This window comes from Protopterus annectens, chromosome 5.part1 (genome assembly GCF_019279795.1).
Source record: "Protopterus annectens isolate FY-2018-M chromosome 5.part1, PAN1.0, whole genome shotgun sequence".
Taxonomy (NCBI): Eukaryota; Metazoa; Chordata; order Ceratodontiformes; family Protopteridae; genus Protopterus; species Protopterus annectens.
This window is the reverse complement of record NC_056736.1, coordinates 444,683,100-444,702,737: the sequence shown is the minus strand read 5'-3', so window position 1 is coordinate 444,702,737 and position 19,638 is coordinate 444,683,100. Positions and strand designations below refer to the sequence as shown.

General features: G+C 37.7%; 1 protein-coding gene across 1 annotated transcript in view; it reads right to left on the bottom strand.

Moving 5' to 3' along the window:
• Window positions 1–19,638, bottom strand: part of LOC122803216 (prolactin receptor-like) — a 288,478-nt gene that overhangs the window by 113,379 nt on the left and 155,461 nt on the right. Inside the window, exon 4 of the mRNA XM_044072822.1 lies at window positions 13,710–13,873. Coding sequence (XP_043928757.1) covers window positions 13,710–13,873 — 164 coding nt within the window. The remainder of the gene's footprint in view (window positions 1–13,709; window positions 13,874–19,638) is intronic.

Here is a 19,638-nt window from a genome sequence, read left to right as displayed (position 1 = left end):
GGAATTTATGTTGGCAATGACCTAACTTTTGACCAAAATGTGTCTACTGTTGCAAGAAAGTCCTTCTATATTACAAAGTTTATAAACAAAGGGATTGTGTCCATATCTAGAGATGTCATTGCCCCCTTTACTCAGCCCTCATTAGGCCAATCATTGAATACACACATACAACAACTAAAATGCTCACAGAGATACCTTACAAGAATACAAGGCAGGAAACAAAGTATCCTACATGGACAGACTCAAAGCCGTGTCGCTATACTTGGTATCATACAGACTGCTAAGAGGTGACCTGTGTCTGGCATACAAGGCTGCCTCCCACCTAGAATTGATGGATTTACTGCACATCAGCAAGTCAAATGGCATTAGAAATACATCAACAGAATGGTTTGGAAGGACAGATATATCTTGCAGAGGATACCTCTGCTCCAGAACAGAATCCCCATCCACATAAAACAACGTTCATCCCTGTCCATATGTAAGTGCTGTTTTTATCTATGGGTGGGAAACCGAACATTTACCCCAGGACTTATCCCTGTAGTAATAATGAACAGAAGGAGCTTCAAAATGCTTTATTCCATGCATGGGTCCCCTCACATCATCTATAGTATAATCACAGCTATTCTCTTTAGGGGTAATATATCATTATTGGCCATGGGATGGGTAAGGCCAGTCTATAACAAAATGGGTTAAGTTAATTAAAAGGGAAACTGGCTAGGTTTCAAATGGCCCGCAAAGACAGCAAACCTAGTACTTACCTATGAAAATAAAAATAATGAAGTATTATATTTGCTATTAGAAGAGTAGAGTTTGATTCAGTTGTGTGCATAATTATAATTAACTTTTGTGAGGTGATGTTTCAATAGTTGAATAAAAGTTGTTTTTCTTACATTTGTTATCCATGTAAGCTCACTGGACACACATATTCTTTTCCGGGACAACCTGGGAGCACTGTCTGGTTAACTAACCTTTTTGTCTGATTCAGCTCTGATATGACAAGGCATAGAGTTCTATAGTTCAGTTATATAAACTGTATACAATGAATGACTGAAAAGATTGGTAGACATTTTAGTAGATAGTAGGTGTTTTAGCTGTGACCTTGATGATCTGAGAGGTTCATATTTATGGACATGTTAACCCATAATATTGATTGGTATATTGTAGAACATTATCAGTAAACTTTAGTATGGTGAAATGTCAACCATCCAGACAGATAAATATCATGGAATAAAGCTAAGGAGTGTACATAGATTGCATTCAATCCTGGAGGTGTTGGGCCCAGACCTGTATTTTTATTATGCCAATTACATGCTTGATTTCATAGATGCCTCTTTGTACTTATGTTATTGGTTTTTAGATGTTGATGCTTCTCAGTGTCCAGGTTTAAGGACATTTGTTATAATCTCATTTAGTACAGGCAAAATACATAAGTACATTTCAGTCAATATGAATCTGACTATAACAAATGATTTCTATATTTAGCACTTATAATGAACTGTTTGCAAGTGTTTTTTCATTATATGTGCATTTTTGTTTTTGCAAAAGGACGTGCCTAAGAACTCTAAGTACAAGTACTGATTAAAATGTTTGGGATAAAAACTGGATAATGATAGTATAAAGGGCAGATAATGGGCTATAGGCATATGAAGTGGGTAGTACAGTTTACAGTGAATGAATAACACTGTCAACCATATAGTGATCAAGGGGCCACCTATTTTTGAAATAATTCGTATTTTTATTTGAATGGAGCAGTTTCGTTACTTCAGCCAGAGAGTATGTTTGTATACTCTATAGTATTCAACCTTATTGTGTCCATTGCTTTTTAAATGGTTCCACTTAGTCCTGCAGGGTTGGCAAAGTACTCTGGTTTTGGCATCTTAGATGAATTAGGTATGCATCTTGAAACTATAATCCAGTTGTGTTTATTGTTTGAAACTGCAGACCAGTCGGACTTATTGTGCTTTATCAACCAGAAGAAATGTTTATGATGGCAATGCTCTTAAAAGAATAGCTAAAAGAAATACTGGAACTCTGACCATTGCTGGTGGTGCTGATGGGTGACACAGGTGATTATGAGGCTGACAAGGGGCATAATTTATTTTTTATTTTATTTATTTATTTTATTTTACATTTTTTTACTGGGCTAGTCCGACTGAATATATTTCCATTTTCAGCAGAGGCCCGGGGAGAAATGCTCCACATTAAAGTTAATACAAACAAGCCATTACATAAAAAAAAGCAAGTAGTTAGTAAGAATACAAACAGAAATAAGGTTAAATCTAAAATATACCAGTAGGAAATTTATACTAGGAAGGACATTTACTTTTATTTACAGTATAAGAATAGGGGAGTTATACTTTAGTAAAACATTCATGAAGAGTATAATTGCATAAGCAATTATAAACCATACAACCATACTACGTTCTAAATTAATTTGTATCAGAGGCTAATTAACAAAGGTGTTTTTGAGATAGTCTTCTGAAGGGAGTGAGTGAACAGAGGTAAGAGAGGGTGTATAAGATTAGTCGGGATTGATGCATGGGCATAGCCAAAGTGTTTTTAGGTGTTGTTTGAGCTTTTGTTTAAAGAGGAAGGGTGATGATGTAATAGTTAGAGTGGTAGGTAGTAGATTCCAGTATTTACCTATGGTGTTGGAGAACAGAGAATCACCTGCAGTGTTATTGGACTTAGTTAGCTTCACAAGAAGTTTATTAGAGGAGCGTAGTGAATTTAGATTAGAATGGGGAGAAATAAGGTCAGAAAGTATAGGGGTATTTGTTGGTTGGTGAAATATCCTGTGAACAAAGGTAAGTTGGGAGAGTAATAGTGTATTTTTCAGTTCTAGCCAGTTTAGTTGTAGTAGATTCTGGCAGTGGTGAGTTCTAAATGGGTTTCCAGTAGCAAATCTGGCAATGCTATTGTTTGCATTTGCTAGTTTAGTGAGGTTATTTTTCTTTAAGTTAGTGTATATGGGTGAGGCATAAAGAAGAGTAGAAGTAAGATGGGAGTGAGCAAGAGTAATTTTGGCCTGTGGAGTTAGAAAGGTTTTAATTCTATATAAGGAGCCAAGTTTTCTATTTACGGTTTTAATAGTATTATTAATGTGGTTATCAAAAGTGAGGTTATTGTCAATTATAATACCTAACAGTTTAGTGGTAGAGTCAGGGACTATATGTGTACCATTATTGGAAGTAATAGTGAAGTCTAAGAGGGGGGGCTTACTATTAGGTCTAAAAAGCAGGAGTTTGGTTTTATTGGCATTCAAAAGTAGGCAGCGTTTCAAGAACCATGCCTCAACTGTGCTAAATATGTTCTGTGTTAGGGTTTGCAGTTCAGAGGAGGTATTTGCAGAGCATATGAGTGTTGAGTCGTCTGCATATTGAATACATGTAGCTTGAGGTATTGCTACATGTAAGTTATTTATGAATAAAGAGAAAAGGAGAGGACCTAGGAGGGAACCTTGTGGTACTCCAAGAGAGACTGGCAGAAAGGATGAAAGTGTATTTTCCCAGAGAACAGCCTGTTGCCTGTTACTAAGGTAGGAAGTAAACCATTGAACAGCTTTGGTATCTAGAGACAGAGATTCAAGGGTTTTTAAGAGCATATGGTGGTTTACCATGTCAAAGGCTTTTGACAGGTCTATGAATAGTGCAGATGATAGGATACTATTATTGCGGTTTCTATTGATACACTCGGTAAAGGATAGGAGAGCTGTGGTAGTGCTATGAAATGGCCTAAAGCCATGTTGACAGTTGGCTAGTAAGTTATATTGAGTTAAGTGGTGCATTAGCTGATGATGAATACATTTCTCCATAATTTTTGCTAAGGGTGATAGGAGTGCTATAGGTCTGTAGTTAGAATACTCGTTTGAGCTGCCTCCTTTATGTAATGGGATTATGTGGGAAATTTTCCAGATAGCAGGGATGGTTCCTTCATTGATGGTTCTGTTTATAAGGAGAGATATAGGATAAGCTACTGCTTCTGCTGCTTTTTGTAGGTATTCAGATGGTAACTGATCTGCAGATGGGGTACAGGGTTTGAGTTTTTGGATGAGTTTTAGGATATAGGAAGTAGAGATAGGTTGTAGTTGAAATATGGGGAGATTAGCAGGTATACAGGTGGGGGGGTAAGATTTGTCTATAGTAAGTTGACTTGCTAATGAATTAATGGTGTCTGTGAAAAAGGAATTAAAGGCATTGGCAGTTTGGTATGAGGTATTCATTTTGGCCCCTGAGGGGGAAGGTGTACTAGAGTGGCCTGGGTGGAGGAGCGAATTTAAGGTTGACCAGAACCTTTTGGGGTTGTTATGATGAGTTTGCTGTAGTTTACAGTAATAGTTCTTTTTATCTATAAAAACAGCTTTTTTGTGTTATTTCTTAACTGTCTAAAGGTTTGATGGTCTGAAATAGTTTTTGTAGTTCTCCATTTAGCCCAAGATTTATTCCTAAGTAGTATTTTATGTCTTGTCTCTTTGGACAGCCAGGGGGCAGGTTTAGATTTAATTCTGACAGATTGATTTGGAGCATGTTGGTCAAGGATTGATAGGAATTTGGTATTGAAGTAATTGATAGCATCTTCAAGGGTTAGGGTTTTTAGAAGATTCCAGTTACAGACTTTTAGTTCATTTTGGAATAGTAATGGGTTAAAGTGTTTATTGCTGTGTGAGACCCTGTAGGTAGGGGTGTAATTAATGTCACTTTTTTGTCTTGTGATGTAAGTTAAGGAATGATCACTTACATCATCAGGCAAAGTTCCTACTGTATATGTTTGTTGCAGTTTGTTAGTAAGAATCCAGTCTAAAATACTTTCTTTGTTATTGGGTTTATTGATTCTTGTGGGATTATTGATTGTCTGAGTAAAGCCATGAAGATTTATATGAGATGAAGGATTATTTGTGTTGACAGTGGACCAATCACAATTAAAGTCACCTAAAATGATAGTTTCTTGTGGGTAAGAAGAAGATATACAACTAAGGATATTCTCAATTTTAGTGTAATTATTGCCAGGAGGTAGGTAGATACAGATGATATATATTAATTTATTAGGGTTTAGTTGTAGTTTAGAAATGAGGATTTCGGCTTTATCATCATTTAATGGGTTGGTAGGTTGTGAGGAGATTTTTAGCTCATTTTTAAACAGAAGTGCTACTCCTCCACCCTTACGTTTTAAGCGGTCAGTTCTCAAAATGTTATATCCAGGGGGAAGTATTGCATTGTCTTTAGTACCAGGTTTCAGCCATGTTTCAGTAAGACAGAGAATGTCAAAGGAGTGAGTATCCAGGAGGGCATGGAGATGGGCAATCTTATTATTAATACTTCGGATATTGAGATGTCCAATGAGTAAGGCATTAGGAACAGTGGTTAGTGTAGGTGGGATAGAATGTGAGATATTATAAGTTATGTCAGTAGAGTTATTAGCTGGTCCTGGGTTAGGGTGGATGTCACCATCACTAAGGATTGGTATTTTTAGTTCTAGTGATGGTTTGCATGAAAAGTTGGTTAGGTATTTTAGCCTCCTTATGTTTGGATTGTTGAAGTTAATGTGTGTATGTCTATGGTATTTGGGTAGTAAGTAGTTGGGGGTGCTTATAATGTTTGAATGAGTAAAAGTATGACTAGGATTTTGGAAGGCTGTTTGTCTGTAGCAGGTAGTAAAGTGGAAATAATTAGTTCTTTCATAAGAGGTAAGGAGATAGCTGAAGGTTAAGCATAGAGAGCATATGTATGTGAATATTAGTTTAGTTAGTATAGTTTTAGATATGAGAGACATATTGCTAAGAAGAGTTTTAAGTCCTAGGAGGTAGGGTTAGTATGTAAAAAGCAAGTTAAAGTATAGGATAGGTAATAGTTTTCCTGAGTAGAGTAGATAAGAGCATAAGTGAAAGGTAGATGTTAGGATAAATGGAAATGATAGAGTAAAATTAAGAGGGATGGGTGAGGTTATAGTAATTAAGAGAGATATAATAGATAAGGTAGTTAAGGAGGGACGAGAAGGAGTTATATTAATTAGCAGTTACAGGGGATAGGATGGCTCAGGGAGGGTGTGTGGTTAGGGAAGTATAAGTGAAAGGACACTGGGGGTGGGTGGGATATGGGGGTAGGGTAGGGGAATGTAGCGGGGCAGAACCAATCAGTAGATTGTGTGGAGCCAATCAGACCTTCCAGAGAGCTTGTCTCCGAAGTTTATCAGGCAGATAAGGAGCACCTTATTGTGGAAGTTTTATGAGAGTAAATTTAGGCAAACCAGTTTGCTTTAAAGGTAATAAAAAACAGTTTACTTATAATCTGTGAATCAGTGACTGCTATATTCGCTTAATAGATAAAACTTGGTTACAAAAAATAAGGTTAAATTAACAGAGATGAAGAACAAACCTCAGTAGAGTATAGAAAATAAGTCACTGTATTGTGCTGCCATCTAGTGGCGTAAGGGGGGAAAGACCTCAACTTTAGGTTAAACAGAAAAATATTCTAAATGGGAGATAAGACGGCCTAGGTAGGTTCCGCGAGTGTGCTGGCCCAGTTCCGACAGGTCTTAGCAAATGTAAGTAAAAATAAAAGGTACTAAAAGACACATACATCAAATCTTTAGGGCTATCAGCAATAGCCAAAGCTGGGAAATATATGGGGATGCTTCCAGGTGTTCACACTTTGTGACACTGCATTGAGGCTTCAGAGAAGTAGGTTACTTGTGGGAAGTCATACAGCAGTGGGGGACAACCCGATTAGCAGTACTTGGCTTCCAGGATCAAATCTCTAGGGCTATCAGCAATAGGCAAAGCTGGGAAATATATGGGGATGCTTCCAAGTGTTCACACTTTGTGACACTGCGTTGAGGCTTCAGAGAAGTAGGTTACTTGTGGGAAGTCATACAGCAGTGGGGGACAACCCAATTAGCAGTACTTGGCTTCCAGGATCAAATCTTTAGGGCTATCAGCAATAGCCAAAGCTGGGAAATATATGGGGATGCTTCCAGGTGTTCACACTTTGTGACACTGCATTGAGGCTTCAGAGAAGTAGGTTACTTGTGGGAAGTCATACAGCAGTAGGGGACAACCTGATTAGCAGTACTTGGCTTCCAGGATCAAATCTTTAGGGCTATCAGCAATAGCCAAAGCTGGGAAATATATGGGGATGCTTCCAGGTGTTCACACTTTGTGACACTGCATTGAGGCTTCAGAGAAGTAGATTACTTGTGGGAAGTCATACAGCAGTGGGGGACAACCCAATTAACAGTACTTTGCTTCCAGGGAGCAGCACACCATGCGGGCGACCAACGGACGCTTACACCAGGGAGATCGGGTATGAAGGCTGTTGGAATATTAAAAATATTGAGCTGTAATATAATAGAATGGTGGTTTGTAGGATGACATTGGTAATCAAGAAGAGGAGGAGGAGTTTGAGGGCAGCACCAAGGATCAAATGGTCGAAACTGAAAAAGGGTAATTGTGAGGTGGAGTTCAGGGAAGAGTTAAGACAGGCACTGGGAGGCAGTGAAGAGTTACCAAATAGCTGGGTAAATACAGCAGAGCTAGTAAGGGAGATGGCTAGAAAGGTGCTTGGTGTGACATTTGGAAAGAGGAAGGAGGACAAGGAGACCTGGTGGTGGAATGAGGAAGTACAGGAGAGTATACAGAGAAAGAGGTTGGCAAAGAAGAAGTGGGATTGTCAGAGTGATGAAGAAAGTAGACAGGAGTATAAAGAGATGAGGTGCATGGCAAAGTGAGAGGTGGCAAAGGCTAAGGATAAGGGTTATGAAGAGTTGTATGAAAAGTTGGACACTAAAGAGGGAGAAAAGGACCTCTACTGATTGGCTAGACAGAGGGACCAAGCTAGTAAAGATGTGCAGCAGGTAAGAGTGATAAAGGATAATGAGAGAAACATACTCACAAGCGAGGAGAGTGTGTTGAGCAGATGGAAAGAGTACTTTGAGGGGCTGACGAATGAAGAGAATGAGACGGAAAGAAGTTTGGATGATGTGCAGATAGTGAATCATGAAGTGCAGTGGATTAGCAAGGAGGAAGTAAGGATAGGTATGAAGAGGATGAAAAATGGAAAGGCTGTTGAGTCAGATGACATACCTGTGGAAGCATGGAGGTGTTTAGGTGAAATGGCAGTGGAGTTTTTAACTAGATTGTTTAATGAAATCTTGGAAAGTGAGAGGATGCCTGAAGAATGGAGAAAAAGTGTTTTGCTACCGATTTTTAAGAATAAGGGTGATGTGCAGAGCTGTAGTAACTACAGAGGGATAAAACTGATCAGTCACAGCATGAAGTTATGGGAAAGAGTAGTTGAAGCAAGGTTAAGAAGGGAGGTGTTGATTAGTGATCAGCAGTATGGTTTCATGCCAGGAAAGAGCACTACAGATGCGATGTTTGCTCTGAGAGTGTTGATGGAGAAGTACAGCGAAGGTTAGAAGGAGGTGCATTGTGTCTTTGTGGACTTAGAGAAAGCATATGATAGGGTGCCTAGAGAGGAGTTGTGGTATTGTATGAGGAAGTCGGGAGTCAGAGAAGTATGTAAGAGTGGTACAGGATATGTATGAGGGTAGTGTGACAGTGGTGAGGTCTGCGGTGGGAGTGACTAATGCGTTTAAGGTGGAGGTGGGATTACATCAAGGATCAGCTCTGAGCCGTTTTTTATTTGCAATTGTCATGGACAGGTTGACAGACGAGATCAGACAGGAGTCCCCGTGGACTATGATGTTTGCAGATGACATTGTGATCTGTAGTGAGAGTAGGGAACAGGTGGAGGAGACCCTGGAGAGCTGGAGATATGCTCTAGAGACAAGAGGAATGAAGGTCAGCAGGACTAAGACAGGCTATATGTGTGTGAATGAGAGGGAGGATAGAGGAATGATGAGGATGCAGGGAGTAGAGGTGGCGAAGGTGGATGAGTTTAAATACCTGGGATCAACAGTTCATAGTAATGGTGAGTGTGGAAGAGGGGTCTATATTAGATAAACTAAAGTTTATCTTACCGAACGCTAACATGAGCGAAAATCCCGGAACCCGAAACTGGAATTGTGAGATCGCAATACAGTGAAGATGGGAATATTTTCCCTTTCCTCACTGTAGTGCGATCTCGGAGTTGGAATATATAGTTAGCAGGAGGTGTAGGGGGCACAGCCCCCTGCAATTGCAGTTTCGAGTTCTGGGATTTTCGATAATGTCAGCGTTCGGTAAGATAAACTTTCGTTTATCTAATATAGACCCTGGAAGAAAGGTGAAGAAGAGAGTACAGGCAGGATGGAGTGGGTAGAGAAGAGTGTCAGGAGTGATTTGTGACAGACTAGTACCAGTAAGAGTGAAAGGGAAGGTCTACAAGAGGGTAGTGAGACCAGCTATGTTATATGGGTTGGAGACAGTGGCATTGACAAAAAGGCAGGAGTCAGAGCTGGATGTGGCAGAGTTAAAGATGTTAAGATTTGCACTGGGTGAGATAAGGGTGGACAGGAATAGGAATAAGTATATTAGAGGGTCATCCCAGGTTGGAAGGTTTGGAGACAAAGCCAGTGGCAAGATTACGTTGGTTTGGACATGTGCTGTGGTGGGATGCAGAGTATATTGGGAAAAAGATGCTAAGGATGAAGCTGCCAGGTAACAGGAAAAGAGGAAGGCCTAAGATAAGGTTTATGGATGTGGTGAGAGAAGACATGCAGGTGGTTGGTGTGACAGAGCAAGATGCAGACGACAGGAAGAAATGGAAACAGATGATCCGCTGTGGCGACTCCTAACTTGAGCAGTCAAAAGAAGAAGAACATGAATAGTGATGGGATGAATGAAATGAATGTCAATCTGTGATTATATTATGACAGCAGGGCAGAGTTATATACTGGTAATGACAAATGAGGGTTAGTCCAATAACTGCATGATGATGTATTTAGGAGATTAAAACTGGACTAAAAGTAGGTTATAATGTGAGGGGTGGCATATGGAGGAATAGGATGGGTTCCAGCACATTTTAAAGCAATGCTATAGGCGCAATTGCTTGTTTGCTGAGAAAGCGTTTTTATTAATGAGGTTTAGATAGTGCAGTAAATACTTATATTAGGGGCAGGGTTAGGGGTAGCACACTTTACCTCCCTACTCCACCTCACTCATGTAGGATAACCATAATCTAGCCCCCTAACCCTTAAAACACTTCCTTTGTAGTAACAGTACACAACACACTTAGACACACGTCCAATAATGAAGGACAAATGCATAACACTAAAACTGCCCATTATTTAGTTCTTACATAGGTTCATAGTTATATACTAGGCTAACAACCACCAGAGCCTTTATAAGCCTAGCCATGCAATCCAAACAAATTCTGTCCCTGTGTATTCTGTGCGATTATTACTAGCTGGTATGTTAGTAAGGAAGTTTCTAGAGGTTATGTTGGGGGGAGGGACTATGTTAGTTTGGGTATTACTGTCTGTCCCTGTCTGTCAGAAACATGGGGCCAGACCCGGGGTGAATTTCTGATTTCCCATCCATTGGTCAAGGTTACTGTTAAAGAGGATTACGGATGGACTCTGTATCACATAGATAGAGAGCCTGTTTCAGAGCATGAGGATCCCCTGAGACACATATTTATATCACCAACATGTCTTTTTTATGTCACAAGCAAAATTTAAATCCTTGGATCTAGTGGTTCTAATGCTATTCATTTTGTGGATATGCAAAAGGTCCATAAGAGCTGGATCGGAGGATACCTTGTATGCCAAGCATAAATCCCCTTTCAGTGACCTGTAGGAGAAAGAGTATAGAGATAGGACTTAAAGGCAAATATAGGAAAATGTGTTTATGCCCTTGATTCTCCTGGTAAGGAACCTTTGTGGGTGTTTCATCTGTTGCATATGTTCGGTCAAGTACATGTCAAAGGGGTCATTATACTCAATGATGTGTCAGATAAGGGCCAAATAAAGTAGAACTATGACTTTCTTGGACCTGGATACCATGGCCTTACTTATAAGTTGGGTGACATAGAATGACTATCTTACTACCTTGACCACATGTTGGTCAAAGGCCAGATTACTGTCTACATATGTGACCAGATCCTTAACTACTGACTCAACTCTTAGGGGTATCTTATCGATGGAGTAATTAGTCTGAGTGGCAGTTTTTCCAAAAGGTACAATAATGCATTCCGTGGCATTAAGTTTTAGTTTGTTTAGTCTGTGACTTGGCACCAGTCATTTGTCTGTGTTAGACCCTCTTTTATGGTGTTTGTGTCATATGGGGGGAATCTATAATACCTCAGAACTTGCAGTCATCTGTGAACTTGGTCAGCCAAAGGCTCCTGCTATTAGCCTTTTTTCTCTGAGAAATAGATGTCAAATAGAAGCAGCCCTAGCATAGAGCCCTGAGTATATATGTAGTTTAATGCTGTAAAAAGTGTTTATGTTTGGATCAATGTTTATGAGCAATTCATATAAGGCATTTTATTTCATTGCTGGATCCTTGTCCTCATTCAGCCTCCACTACTATGTTGCAGTAATGTGCAGTAGCTAACTACTTGTGTAGTCTAAAGGGTGGACATATACATGTTCATTATACCTGTCCTGTTGGGTGTGGTACATCTCTCCTACATCTTTACACATAAAGAATTTGCGGCTCTGCCTTAAGTTCCCCTGTGCCATGTCATGTAGGCTGCCATATTTATCTCTCTCTCTCTCTCTTTCTGTCCATATATATCTATTCTATCTCTTTATATATATATATATATATATATATATATATATATATATATGTATAGATATAGATATATAGATATAGATATAGATATGATGAATGCATCAACACACATACACACACTTTCTTCCTCAAAACTGGATTTAGATCCTATTAGCTTATGTAAATCTCTACAAGTAGTCATTTACTGAATATAAATTGTAATAATACAGAATAAGGATAGAAACAGTTCACTCTGAATAGAGGCAGGATATACTTTTATACTGAATATATTGCTTTCCTAGGTGTGAGATGCTGACACTTGGACTTGCTTAATCATTGATGTATTTTTATAGGAGAATAGATCATCAGATCCTCTGCTGTTTTGTGTATTTAATTGCTTGCAGTTGCATTCGTAATCAATATAACGTGACAAAGTCATTACTGAATGAATCTGGTTTTGTGTTCATCCTCATGAAGGTCACTTATGTGAATTAAAATACTTGTAAACGCTTCTACATTGCTGGCTAGTTGTTGTTTTTGTTTGGTATTTATTCAGCCTTGTATTATAGTAGAGTGTTGTAGGTGAGTGCACTAACTGTGGATTTAATGTACTTAACACCAAACTAATAGTCCACCTTTGCTGTATTGAATTGTTTCAACCATAAAGTGCATATGGTTATAAACTGTTTATGTACATATTTAATGTGCATACACCAAACCAGTAGTCCTCCTTGGCTATATTGAATATTTTGAAATGTACTGTATATGTTTGTATACTCTTCTATAATGTTCATGTAAGTTGTACATTTTATTATATTGACCTTGTTTATGGTTATATAGAATACTTTCAAGTGTAGTGTATATGAAAGTAAATAAATGTACTGTATATGGTTGTGTACTTCGATGTGCTGTTAAATTGATAAATGTGTTATATAAATGTTGCACTAATATGAACTGCACAACCATTGTGTTCCACTAATCATATTGTGAGGTATTGTGTGATTCACGAATGTTCATGTTCTGTTGTGTTGCATTGCATTTTTAAATACTCATGTACAATACAGGGATGTACTACAGTTCATATTAATATGCTTCTTACACAACAATATGCTATGTTTATGAATACAGTAGTCAATACGTATTAGACTACAATGTGAATGTTAGAATATAACAAGTAAACTCATTAAAAATGAATCTAGGAATGAACCTAAGCTGTACTGACTGAAGCTATGCTATGAAATTTCTCAATATGTTTTGTCTTTATCACATCATTCATTCTGCATCTGCCACTACATCATGTATAGTCAGTGGTATGGCTTGGTGTTGCCTGATGTCATTTTCAAGACAGTATGATAGAAATATACTGCATTTTAGAGGATCTGCAGACATCAAGAAACAGGAACCATGATGTAAAGACATATGCTTCACATATTACTAACTCAGCAAGCTATAGCAGACAGATGATAAGTCATATAAGAATAAGCCAGCCTTCATTCAGAGTTTTTATCTTCATTAGTTGTACTTTCCTAATGCCATTAGCATATACTTTATATTCTTCTGTGATGGAAATTTAATATACAGATATAGCTTTCACAACTGTACTCCAGCATTTCTTTGATCAGTGCTCACTTTCTTTGCTTTAATTATGATCTAAAACCAAAAGGCAAAAACCAGGAACAAGTATTAAAAAAAAAAATGGCCATTTGCATAACTGCAACAGGGAGACTTTTCAGTTTGTGAGTGCTTGTACAATTATGAAAGAGCATTACCAAATATATACATTTCTGGAATATCCTTAGCCTAGCTCACTATAAAGGTGTATATGTATAAGGCAATGAACCTATCTATTGCCCTTATAAAATTTCTGAAAAAAATTCAAATAATTATGAATAACTCCTTTAAATTTACTGGACTAATAAACTCAATGTTAGTGCAATGTTGTGTGATAATCTGGACAAAATGTATAATTTCAAAGCTGCACAAATTAGGATTTTACAGGAAATACATATAATTTTTTTACATCCATACTAGAGTCTTTACATCTTGTTCTTACCTTCCATGTCTCTGGCTCTACCAGCTGTTTATAATGCAGCTCATACACCAATGTAATCCAGCCTAAGTCCATATCCACAGATGCAGGTGGCAGCCATGTGACCAGTACAGACTGCTGTTCTGCAGATAAACTCCAGTTCAGTTTAATGGGAGGATCTGGCTCCACTAAAAAGTAGAATAAAAAAAAAATAATAATAATTCAATAATAATAATGCAAATAACAATGGGATTAATATCACTGAGTCTACTGTTGTAAAATGACATATATAAATGCATTGTGTTAAAATGTTGTTTTTTTACATTTAAATGAAACATATTCTTGAAATGTTCTGATGTAATGCATGAAACATATAGTTTGCTATAGTAACAGGGAAACGATCCTTGAAATTAGGGAAGAAAATGCCATATAGTTTACTATGAAGTGTCTTTACAAGGACATTTGATAGTTGTGACTTTATAATTTCATTGAAACACTTTCTTAAGGGAAAGAGTTCAAAGTCTTATCCATGTTATTTATAGTCATCATCACAGAGCAGATTAAATAAAAGACTTAAAGCATGTACAGAGCCCTTTGGATTATCACATGCAATCTTCTTAATTTAATATAATGGTAGGGAAGTCCATGAGTGGGATAGCTGAGTGTTGGTATACATACAATGTTGGGAGGAAGAAGACCTCAACTGACAAAACAGGAGCAGGGGAGCCAGGGGATCATTCACAAATGTAACAATTCTTGAAGTACTGTATTTTGTTTTGGAAACAACGACTCTGAAAAAAATGGGCATGTGGTTTAGAAACATGTATCATGCTTATGAGTTCCATTTAGATTTCCTTTGAGTATCTGCAACATCTTTGTTTGGCATCCCCAGTTGTCCAGAAATAAGCCAGCAGGTGACAGTTACCACATAATATACTTTATGCATAGATCTATGCCCTCCACCTTACTGTTATATATGCTTATGCTATAGTATGCATCATACCATAACATAATATACAAGGCCCAGTTGGTTCACTTACAGAGAGCCTTGCAATGCATTTCCAGGGTATCAACTGCATTCCGAGCCATCTTTGATGCTCCTGCACTGGCCCAGTAATCAAGGAGTCTCAATCCTCACCACTAGAACCAGTGAGGGACGTACACATTGGGAGGATGATAAGTACACACACAGTAAAGTACAATTTTCCTTAAGAGCACACAGAGATCACAGTCACAGCTATAGGGTTAAGATTTCAGCTGAGTGGTCAAGCCAAACCTCCAGCACCCTTTCTGTCCAACCAATGCTTTGTGTCCCTGCCCAAGTAGCTGACACACACACTTTGAGATTTGATTTATATACAAACACAGACACACTCCTGGGAAAGGCTGGCAGATGTTTGCTAGCTATGCCCCCTTTTACCCAGACTAAAAGGTAATTATCACTGCCACCAACCAGCTCTTTATCAGCTACTATAAGGCCCTTCCCAAAGTGTGACCAATCCTACTGTGTGATGTTACTGTTATCCAAATGGTAAGTGTGCCAAGGACAAGGCTGTTTAGGAGTGGCCTATACAGTTTCAACAGATACATATGCAACTACTCTAAGAGCTTAAGTATTTCTAAACAAACCAGATATAATTAAAATGCTTAAATATATTTAATAATAAATAATAAAAGAACGAACAAGACAATGTTTAATAACTCAGCACAGTGACTAAAGAGTTCAGAATTACAGGAAATATTTTAAAACAACATTGCAGGACAGTCCCAAATAAATACAGAAAACATCTAAACTAATCTTACTATAGTCCTATCTATCTCTAAAATAAATTACTTTTCCCTCGTTACTTAGTATTAGCGAGGCAATTGCTGATGAGAGGATGTTTTCAGGTACAAAGACAAATACAAAATGCCCAGTCTCTAAGAGAGTTTCCAAATTAATATCAACACATTAGCATCACTATTTGTCACCTGCCTTCAGTTCTCAGGTTAACAAATACCAAGAGAATTTTTAGCATCTCTGTGTGAGAAGTACATATCTCTCAGAAGTTTGCCTAGAACTGGAAGTCATAAAACAGTTAACATGTTTACATTTTAAACCTAGTAATTATTTCTGTTTCAAGACAATAGAAAGAAACTCCTAGCTCTAGATATCCTGTCTCCTTGCTGCCTTGAAACTAACTTGTATAGCACATCGTAAAACACTTTTAACTTATCTTTTTGAAGTTTTGCAAGCTAATTCTGTATGTTCCAACTTTTGCCATTAATATAGTTTATAAACACTTCTGTTCTTTTCCAGTAGGGTACACTGTGGTTACATTTTTGAAGCTCAGTACATAACATACAGTTCAACACAGACTTATGCCCCAGTAGTTTAATATCCATATAACATATAGTTCTCTTACATTTGTAAGACAAGCCTATGGATCATATTAATATTCACAAATGACATATGACTATTTTCAAAATTCCAGCTAGCTGGGCTGGCAGCATTTCGGTTTGTCACACCATCCAAGGTAAGATAAGAATGTTTTCTTGAGTAAATGCATTTATACTTACTTTTCTTAAATAATGCTTTAAATTTTGTGGCAAAACTAGTAATTTCTCTGTTTGTTGGCTATTCTAATCAGTGGCAGAAGGTGTTTACTTGGTTTCTCTGAGCTGGGAAGCAAAAATCTGATTATTTATTGCAAGACGGCAAATGAGTCAGTTTTCAAGCTTTTATTTTCTCTGTACAGAGATGCCCACTGGTCCATGGCAATTAGCAGTACCCTGTATAGTAACAAATGACTAGACAGCAAAATTTACCTATAGTTTTGATTAGATTTGAAACCTGTTAAGCAGTGTGGCGTTTTTCAGAAATAAGCTTACAGCAGCTAGCTTGTGTATCGATTAGCACTACCATATCCTAGTATTATATAACATCCTGCCCTTAACCCCAGAAACTACCCTAGGAGACCCCTGCTGAAACCCAATCCTTAATCCTAAGCAGCCAACCTTATTATAGGAACAGACAACATGGATATGCAATTTTCAAATGTCTTTGCGGGCTTTATGGTAGATTTGGGCATCCTAAGGCAATGTAGCAATTGTCTCATGTTTTCATACAACCAGCTAATCATCAAAGAAAATAACATGGCATGAGAGAGATGTAAATACACAACTTCTTAATGGCAAAAAATTACTCATACAAATGAAGTTGTCAGGAATACTCACACTACATCCCTCATACGTACAGTTTACCACACACAGATTGCCTTATGCTGAGGTGCTTAAAATAAACCTTCCCAAATCTGAAAGACCACTAAAACCACCTAATGGCAGTTGTTGCTCCTCAGCAGTAACTAAAGCACACATCAAAAGCAACAACAAACATCTCACATAAGCCTACACCTAATTGTCCCCCAAGTGCGAAGTCCATAAGGCAAGCATATACTTTACCTAATACTCTTTTCATTCGGGACTCCATTGTGTGACACACAGACACCCCACTTACCAGGTTTTCTGAGTTTAAGGAAAGAAACAAAAATTACAATGAATGCTGCAAGAGCCCTGTACCTTAGACAAAAACAGGAAACAAACTGGTCTAAACTCTGTCACTTTTGAATAGAAATAAAATGCTTAACAGGGACATTGAATAACTCTTTAGCTACCAAAAATGGACCAATAACATTGACTCACTACACCTTTGGTAATGATTATGCTCACCTTTTGCAGTCTATGATAACCAACATAACTAAAGTCTTTCCAACAATTTACTTTCCCACCAATGAGAAGATGAAATCTAATCCCCTGATCAATACCATGCGGTCTCTTATGCAGCAACCTTTCACACCTGTGAAATGTCCTTAAAACAGACCATGTCCCTACTTCTTAAACTCAACAAGTCAGGATCAAAATCCAGCAGTCTTCATCCCACCTTCCAAAGACTTGCTGCTAAGCAATGCTCAACCCCTTACTCATATATTTAACCTCTCTCTCTGACCTCAGGAAACATCCCACCAGCATTTAATCATGCAATTATAATCCCTCTACCTAAATTTACTTATCCTAAGGGGCTGAAGGATTGTATACTGATGTCTACTCTTTGCCATATTACCAAAATATCTGAAAATGCAAACTACTACCAAGTACATTAACAGCTATGGCCTGTTATGTGATGCATAGCATGGATTTCATAATGCCTTTAGTACCTTTACTGCCCTGGTAATGGCCACAGGCACCACTTTCTTCCAACATGAATGAGAGACTTACTACTGCTGGTCTCTTTGTTGATACAGCTTTTGAAATAGTCACCCATACCCTTCATCTCGACAAACTGAAAAGACTCAAATTTGGAGATAACACTATTTGCTGTTTTTTCAGCTATCTAAATGATATAACTTTCTCAGTCCACAACAGTGTCTCACCTTGTCCTGCTGGTAAACTTAATACAGGTGTAAACAAGGGGCTGTGCTATATCCTCTTCTCTTGTCTCTGTTAGTTAATTATCTCCCCCTAGAATTACCAAATCTTAAAGTAAATGTATACAAATAGTATACTGCTCCTGTGATCTAGTATTGGCCACTCAGACCTGCCAGCCAAGTTACCATGATAATTTCACTCAGTTATGCATCTTATTAACTACTAAGAAACTACTAATTAACATTAAGAAAACCAATGTCATGGTCTTTGCCACAGCCATGAAATTACCCACTATTCTTCCCAGTTTCTTAACAGATCTTAATGGGAGCATAATACCTAATGTACCTGAAGAGAGGTATCTAGGCCTAATATTTGACCTTATCCTTTCCTTTATCACACTTACAGATTTTGTAACTAATATAGTCCTTGCTCAATTAAAACTATGTTACAAGATCAGTCACCTCCTTTCACCCACTGCTTGCAGGGCCATTGATTAAAATATTTTAATACCCAAACTTGAATATGGCCTGCCTTTTCTGGTTATGCATTCAGCCCACAGTGCTCACAGAATACAGACTGCTGAGAATAAAATCTGAATAATCTTTTTATTAGCAGACTCCCAGATGCACCATTGCAATTTGCTAAAAAAACTCCAAATGGCTTCAGATGCCTCATAGGGCCACTTTTTTTCTACCTATTCTAATTTACAAGGTGTTAAAACATGGTGACTGCCACCCTTTAAGAGTGAAACTATGCTTACAGGACACCCATTATATATGCAGGAGTAAATAGGACAACAGTTTCATTCTAAATGCCTCCATTTAAAACTGCAGTAGATGACACAGCCTTATCTAAACTGGGTTCTGCTATCTGGAATCACCTGCCTACAGACATTAGAAATCTAGAAACCCTTAAAAGCTTCACAGAAGCACTTAATGGGCATCTGTTTATTGAATCTACCTGCAACTGCTACTATGACATGGTTAGCTAATGTCCCATTCCATATAATAAATAATAGAGTATATTTAATAAACTTTTATAAGCTTCTTATGCATTATATTTGTGACTGCACTGCATTTTATGCATATCTTAGTTTTCATGTTGTATATATTTTTTCTCTATGCACTCTAAATGGATTTTTTAATCTTAACCTAAGTGCATGTAATCTAACCATTATATCCTGAATTTTGCTATGTATTAATTTTGTATATAATATCATTGATTGGAATGATTCTGATGTGCTGCGCTTTGAGATTGCACTGGGGCTGAAAAGAGTTAATAGACCATGTCCCCCTTACCTGGTGAACAAATAGTAAACAAATAAATAAATACTAGAATATTTGCTGGATATGAAATGAATAGGTTTGTTTCAGCAACTTTGTATATTCCCATAAAAAGATACAGAGTTTTCAAAAGAAGTCTAGTCAGGGAGGATTATAAGGTGCCATCATAAATGTCCTGAAAGAGAATAGAAAATTATGAAAAAGAAGCCAATGGATTATTCAGTGTCTGAAATGAAAAATAACACATACATTTAAATGTATTTTAG